This window comes from Gavialis gangeticus, unplaced genomic scaffold, assembly GCF_001723915.1.
Source record: "Gavialis gangeticus isolate Ggan-Ray unplaced genomic scaffold, GavGan_comp1, whole genome shotgun sequence".
Lineage (NCBI taxonomy): Eukaryota > Metazoa > Chordata > Crocodylia > Gavialidae > Gavialis > Gavialis gangeticus.
Genome location: NW_017729034.1, coordinates 94,363,462 through 94,371,051, shown reverse-complemented (window position 1 = coordinate 94,371,051; position 7,590 = coordinate 94,363,462). Strand labels below are relative to the sequence as shown.

Genomic DNA, 7,590 nt, shown 5'->3' with positions numbered 1-7,590 from the left:
CGGACTAGATGATCTGCTAAGGTCCCTTCCGACCCTAGAAACTATGAAACTGTGGTGGGGGTCTGCTATAGACCGCCAGACGAAGAGGACGAGGTAGATGAGGATTTCTTCAAACAGCTAGCAGAGGTTTCCAGATCACAGACCTTGGTTCTCATGGAGGACTTCAATCAACTTGACATCTGCTGGGAGGGCAATACAGCAGTGTGCAGGCAATCCAGGAAGTTTTTCGAGAGTGTTGGGGACAACTTCCTGGTGCAAGTGCTAGAGTGGCCAGGTAGGAGCCATGCTCTTCTTGACCTGCTGCTCACAAACAGGGAAGAATTGCCGGGGAATGTAGTAGTGGATGGCAAGTTGGGCAGCAGCAGCCACAAGATGATTGAGTTCAGGATTCTGAGGAAAGGAAGGATGAAGAGCAGCAGAGTAAGGAGCCTGGATTTCAGAAAAAAACAGACTTTGACTTGCTCATGGAAATCATGGACAAGATCCCCTGGGAAGCCAGTCTGAGGGGGAGAGGAGTCCAAGAGTATTGCTCAGGCATGCAGGGATGAAGCCAAGGAAGCCAAAGCACAATTGGAGTTGCAGCTAGCAAGGGATGTCAGGGGTAAAAAAAGGGTTTCTACAAGTATGTTAGTAGCAAGAAGAGAATTAGGGAAAGTGTGGGTCCCTTACTCAATGGAGGAGGCAACCTTGTGACAGAAGATGCAGAAAAGGCTGAAATGCTCAATGTCTTTTTTGCTTCAGTCTTCACAGGTGAAGTCAGCTCCCAGACTATTGCACTGGGCAGCATGAGTGACTGGTGCCTCCTACATCTGGGGGGGGGGGCACCAGCAGAAGCCACCAGTGGCAGCAGCCCTGTCAGGGGGGCACCAGCCCTGACAACAGCATCAGTGTCGGCCGTCGGGGGGGCATTGGCACCACCAGGGAGGGCACTTGCACCCCTGTGCACTCTCTACCAGTTGCCTATGCTGGGCAGCATAGTTTGGGGAGGAAGTGAGCAGCCAACAGTGGTGAAAGAACAGGTTAGGGACTATTTAGAAAAGCTAGACATGTACAAGTCCATGTGGCCAGATGGGATGCAACTGACAGTGCTGAGAGAGTTGGCTGCTGAGATTGCAGCGCCCCTGGCCATCATCCTTGAGAACTCATGGTGGTCAGCAGAGGTCCCGGATGATTGGAAAAAGGCAAACATAGTGCCCATATTTAAGAAAGGGAAAAAAGAGGATCCAGGGAACTACAGACCAGTCAGCCTCACCTCAGTCCCTGGAAAAATCATGCAGCAGATCCTTAAGGAATCTTGAAACATTTGGAGGAGAAGGAGGTGATTAGGAACAGTCAGCATGGATTCACCAAGGGCAAGACATGCCTGACCAACCTGATTGCCTTCTATGATGAGATGTCTGGTTCTGTGGTTGCAGGGAGACCAGTGGATGTGGTGGACCTTGATTTTAGCAAGGCTTTTGATATGGTCTCCCATAACATTCTCACAGACAAGCTAAAGAAATATGGGGCTGGATCAATGGACTCTAAGGTTAATAGAAAACTGGCTGAAGCATCAGACTCAGAGGGTAATAGTCAATGACTCCATATCTAGTTGGCAGCCAGTATCAAATGGAGTGCCCCAGGGGTCGGTCTTGGGGCCAGTTTTGTTCAATGTTTTCATCAATGACCTGGAAGATGGCAGAGAGTGCACCCTCAGCAAGTTTGCAGATGACACCAAGCTGGGAGGAGTAGTAGATACGCTGGAGGGTAGGGCTAGGATTCAGAGTGACCTAGACAAATTGGAGGATTGGGCCAAAAGGAATCTCAGGAGGTTCAACAGGGAAAAGTGCAAAATCCGTCACTTAGGATGAAACAATCCCATGCACCCACCGGTACAGGCTGGGGGCTGACTGCCTGGGTAGCAGCTCTGCAGAAAAGGACCTGGGGGTTACAGTGGACAATAAGCTGAGTATGAGCAAACACTGCCCCTGTTGCAAAGAAGGCTAACAGCATACTGGGCCGCATCGGTAAATGTGTTGCCAGCAGGTCACGGGAAGTGATTATTCCCCCTCTATTCAGCACTATTCAGTACTCACAAGATGGAGTATTTTCCTCAGTTTTGGGCCCCCTCACTTCAGAAAGGATGTGGACAAATGGGAAAGAGTCCAGCGGAGGGCAGCAAAAATGGTTCGGGGACTAGGGCACATGACTTCTGAGGAGGCGCTGACGGAACTGGGCTTATTTAGTTTGGAGAAGAGAAGACAGAGGGGATTCCATTGCAGCTGTCAACTACTTGAAGGGAGGTTTGAAAGAGGATGGAGCTGGACTGCTCTCAGTGGTGGCAGATAACAGAACAAGGAGAAAAGTTCTCAAGTTGCAGCAAGGGAATTTGAGGTTACATATTACAAAGAATTTTCTCACTAGGAGGGTACTATAACACTGGAGCAGGTTACCCAGAGAGGTGGTGGAAGCTCCATACTTGGAGGTTTTTAAACCCAGGTAGACAAAGCTTTGTCTGGAATGATCTAGTTGGGGATGGTCCTGCTTTGAGCATGGGGTTGGACTAGATGACCTCCTGAGGTCCCTTCCAACCCTTATTTTCTATGATTTCTATGATGTTAATTAGTGTTCTCAACCTTTTGGGATTCAAGGCACCCCTCACTGGACTCAAGGCACCTCTCTACAACTTCTGTAAATTGAGTGGCACCTAATTTCAGAAACTAATGTATGTATTACAGTACTTACCTCCTTGCAGAGGGCCAAGCAGTGTGGGTGGGGGATCAGCCAGGCAGGAATAAACCTGAGCTTCCCTTATCTGCTTATCTCTTCACATCTAGCACCACTTCCAGAGTATTGCATGGCAGCCAAGGGTGCTGCAGCTCTTTGGCTGAGAATCATTGTATTATTAGAGTAGGAGTAAGAACTTGGAGCCAAATCAGCTGGCTGTCAGATTGACTGACTTTTCTTTGGATGCAAGGGGCTTGATTCTATTCCACTTATTAGGCCCCTAAGGTGGCCTAAGGACTCAGATGCAGTTAACTGCAAAAGCAGCTTGCTGCTTTTTGTGACTCAGTCTTAAGGTCAAGGTGAGGGTGTATTACAAAAGTAGATCATTTATGTTTTTTCAGGGACTCGAGCAAAGTGAAAGGCAATCACACTTAAGCATCTACATCCATTAAGGAACCTAAATGATTGAATGAGTCAGGCCTGAAGTACCACTGAATCTTAGTTTCACGTTCTGTAAAATGGAGATGAATATTTACCTTTGCTAGCACCATTCATCCAAAGAGTTCAGACTACTAAAATCAGGTATTAAAATTATGAATGAAGATGCTGCTCAAATATTTTCTTTGACTAGTGCAGATTAGGCTCTTTTCCTGGAAATTCAAAAAAGTGTTTGAGTTTCCAGTAAATGTTTGGTCAAAACTTACCTGAACCAGTTAATTCGCTTTCTTCTGAGATTGCTGCATTCATGGCTTTCCCTAACTGAAGAGGAGATAAGAACTGGGTCTCTGACAATTGCCCACAGAAGCAAGGCATTTGACTTCACCTGAAGTTAAAATTTCAACACCTGTTACAAGATGAAGTAGTGACCAGCGTATGTATGTACATTAAATATATTGGAGGGATTGGCAGTGGAGCCACAATACACAGTAGAAGTGCATTTAGATTCTGTAAACAAATTAAAGACCTGAGTTTCTTTTCAATTTTAGCCAGTGAGAAGTAGCTCCATTGAAGTTAACAGTTACACAGGTTAAAAGGGAGAGAAGAATTATAACTATAATATCCAAAGTGGCCTTTATAATTATTTGGATGGATTCTGATTAGTTAAGATTAGGTGAGCTGTGTCTTTGTAGGGAAGGAAAGGTATCAGCATGGAAATGCACAGGCATATACCTGCACATAAAATATCTTCAGAGACACGTGAAACTTAGACATCTGAATTAAATTAGACCTTGTTTCCTGAGTTTAACCACTATGGATCTTGTCAATTTTTATATTTTACTTAGCATTTTTTCTGGTTGTGATTGTTCTTGGAATGGATGGAACTGAAGATGGCAACCAATATCAAATCTATATGAAGACAAAATACACTTTCTGACATTTAACCTACAAAACAAGAAACAGTGCCATTTTAACTGCTTTAAAGCTATCTACCTTTGATGCTCCTTCAGTGATCATGACATTTCCCAAGCTCCAGAGTAATGCCTGTCATCTTAGCATGTTCAAAGGATTAAAGAGTTATTTTAAAGCTAAGCATCTTTCGCTAGCAAGCCTTTGCTTCTAACAGTATGAAGAACATGGCACATTGCTGACTACACAAAGCATAGCTGAATGTTCAAGGAGAACAGACTGAAAGAACAAATAAGTATTACCTTTTTTGTTACAGCGTGATCATAGTCATCAGATACCTTGTTCAAAGCCTATTGAAGTTAGTGGGAAGTGACAATTTTCCCCCAAATAACTATGTGTCTCTACTGTTGAAAGCCTATATATATAGGAAGCCCTCTAGCTCATACTGAGAGTGGGGAAACTTGGCCAGAAATTCCAAACTTCATGTTAGGGCCTGAGAGCCTTGATATTAGTAAAAATTGGAGAAGACTTAAGTTCAGCAGGAATGAAATTCACCAACAGGCCATTAAACATCCACAGGGAGCAGCCCATACACACCCCATACACAATTTCTGAAAGTATTTTCAGGACATCTGATTTAAAATGATGCCTGGTCACAAACTGATGGAAAAAAGTAACTTTATCTGACTAATATAAAGATTGTATCCTCTCCCTGTCACGATCCTCCAGATCTGCTGTCCCCTCCTGGTCACAGTCCTGCCCCTTCACAATCAAATGTTGTCTTTGTGGTTACTACAGCTATTGCAAACATGGTAGAGTTTATCTTAGGAAGGTATTTAATGAGTCTCTCCACCTCTCTTCTGGTGGGCCTTTTCAGACTCTGAGATTTTTTTTTAATGCCTGAATTCCTCAGCTTATCATAGGTTGTTAGGGGATCCTTTGTGACTGTGGTGTGCCTGGAGGGAAAGTGGATGTTCTTATGGACCCTTTCAGCCATCACATGGCCACCTGTGATCACAAGGGATTGGACTTTATGACACAGGTGGTTGCATCACTCTTATGTTCCCATGAGTTTCATCAGCCAGTGTCATAGACTCACCCAATTCCCACAGCACACCAGGTTTTCTGTAGAGGTCTCTGATATCCTCAAGGATAGCAGTCAGTGGAGGACAAATTGAGAACTACAGCACAAAACTGCATCTACCCTGCAGCTGTTTTTTTAAGAGCATAAGCAAGGCTTATCTGGCAGAGCTGAGATAGTCCTACCCCTGACATTCTCCTGAGGGCAGGTCACTGCTGTAGTGTAGGCAAGTGGTTTATCCTTGTCTTTATTGAAGGAGATTGAATAGCTTATTGCTCTTGGCAGGACACGCTTACATGTGGAGAGATGCTGAACACCCTGGGCAGGCTACTGCTAACTCATAAAACAGACCCAGTGCTTGTTGGTCATGCTGCCTGCATAATTAAAAACCTGATCCTTCCCCAAAACATGCAGGTGAGTACCAGTTTTCTCCACAAGATTACACAAGGGAGGTGGGGCGTCTTTACCCAGTAGGAGCTGATTACACAAAAGAAAGTTGTTTTTTTTTTAAATCATATGCAATGGATTAATGAGCTATCTCCCTCTGACATTCATGACAATATTACCCCAGGTACAAGTTGGCAGCATCCCATGTACCACCCTTGAAGGTATTTCTTCCATCCTCGTTTCCTCTATCATGCAACATTGCATATTAAGGAAAATAAGAAATGTCACACAAGACAGTGATACAGCCCCAGGATTTGAGTAACTGTGTCTTCTCTCTAGACACATATAAAATATATCAGGGAAGCCTCAGGCATAGAGAAATTAAGTGACTTGCCTGAGTCACTCAGAATGGATGAGTAGGAAGTGAATCCTGAGTGCCCAAATCCCAGTCCAGGGCATTAACCAGGAGAAGAAGAGTAAGAGAAGGTCCCCACTTTCCAGGGTTGTATTTTAAAGACAGAGAATTGATTTGAATTTCAAAATGTATGATTTGTAGTCTGTGCATATGTTGTGTTATCTATAGGGGCTCATTTTATTTTGATAAAAATTTGGATGTACACTTTGAAAAAACTTGTCATGAAGACTAATATGTTTCTCTTCTGCTGACAATGTTTACATAACTCCTTTGACATTAATGGCAGTATGTCACAACTTCAGTGCTCATTCTGAGAAGTTGCCCTAAATCACACAAACATCTTTTTGCAAAAGTAAAAGGTGATTTTTCTTCCACCAGGTAATAAAATTCTGTTGTGACTCAATTTGAAAAGCAATGGAGTCTTGAATCGATCTGGCTCCTCTAGCACCATGGATACCCCACTAAACAATTTACAGAAAGATCCTAGGTTCAGAGACTAAATAGTGATAATCTTGCCCCCAAAAGAGCTACAGTGAACATCCCTCCATGTAGCCTTTTTTCCGCATCCTGAAGATTTTGGTCATTTTGCTTGAGTGGGTGCCTATCCTGATTACAATCTCCTAGTTAGCTGATAACCAGTGATCCTGGTTTTCTCTGATTAAAAAAAAATCCAACATTTTCTGATTTAATTCCCTCCTCCCCCAAATGCACATTTTTCTGTGATTAAAATGAAATGCCACTATATATAGTGCCTCTTAGGGACCACTTGACAAGTAATGTAAGAAACACAGGCTTTGTATAGGAGAGTTTAAAACCGCAGTCACTCTTACAGCATAGAGGATTTACAGATCTTTAGGGAAACAAATTCTCCATGTTCTGTGACCAAAGATCACCTGATCATGCTCATGACTGATCTGGGGATCTGGCAGATTGGTCCTTTCTACAGACAGACAGTGCATGGTAAAGATTCTTCCCCTAAATATGATCTCTTCCGCCTCTGACAAGCCAGTCAGCTGCAGATTTTCAAGCAGGTGATCCTCTGGGAGATTTCAGCTTCTCCGGAGTCAAGCTGGGGAAATTTGATCCCTTCTGCATATCTCTTTTCCATAGCAAAACCATTCTTTTAGGAGGGAACTGCCTTGGCTGGATAAGAATGTAAGAACATAAGAATGACCATTTACTGGGTCAGACCATAGGTATCTCTTGCCCAGTAGCTGTTCCCCACCCCTGCCCCCACTGTTCCTGTCTCACTTGCAGCCTCCAGTATTTAAGGTATAGGAAGTTCTGATTCAGAAGCGGCATCCCTAACTCCCATGCTCAATAGCTGCTGATGCTCCTTTCCTAAAATAATTTGTCCAAGCCCTTTTTGAATCTGGCGAAACTGTTGACTTCCACATCTGGTGGCAATGAGTTCCACACTTTAATTACACACTGTGTGAAAAAGAGCTTCCTTTTCTTAGTTTCAAACTTACTATGCACTAGTTTCATTTTATGACCCCTAGTTCTTGTATTATGAGAGCTAGTATATAATCAATCCCTATTTAATTTCTCTTCACCATTTAGTATTTTGTAAACCCTTATCATGCCCCCCTCAAGCATCTCTTTTCTAAACTGAATATGCCTATAGCCCCTAATGTTAACTGCCCAACATTAG

At 43.6% G+C, this 7,590-nt stretch overlaps 1 protein-coding gene across 2 annotated transcripts in view; it reads left to right on the top strand.

Annotated features, from left to right (window-relative positions):
* Positions 1–7,590, top strand: part of LOC109304749 (vacuolar protein 8-like) — an 86,852-nt gene that overhangs the window by 44,324 nt on the left and 34,938 nt on the right. For both annotated transcript variants that reach the window (XM_019527551.1, XM_019527550.1), the window contains exon 10: positions 5,420–5,548. In XM_019527551.1, coding sequence (XP_019383096.1) covers positions 5,420–5,548 — 129 coding nt within the window. The remainder of the gene's footprint in view (positions 1–5,419; positions 5,549–7,590) is intronic.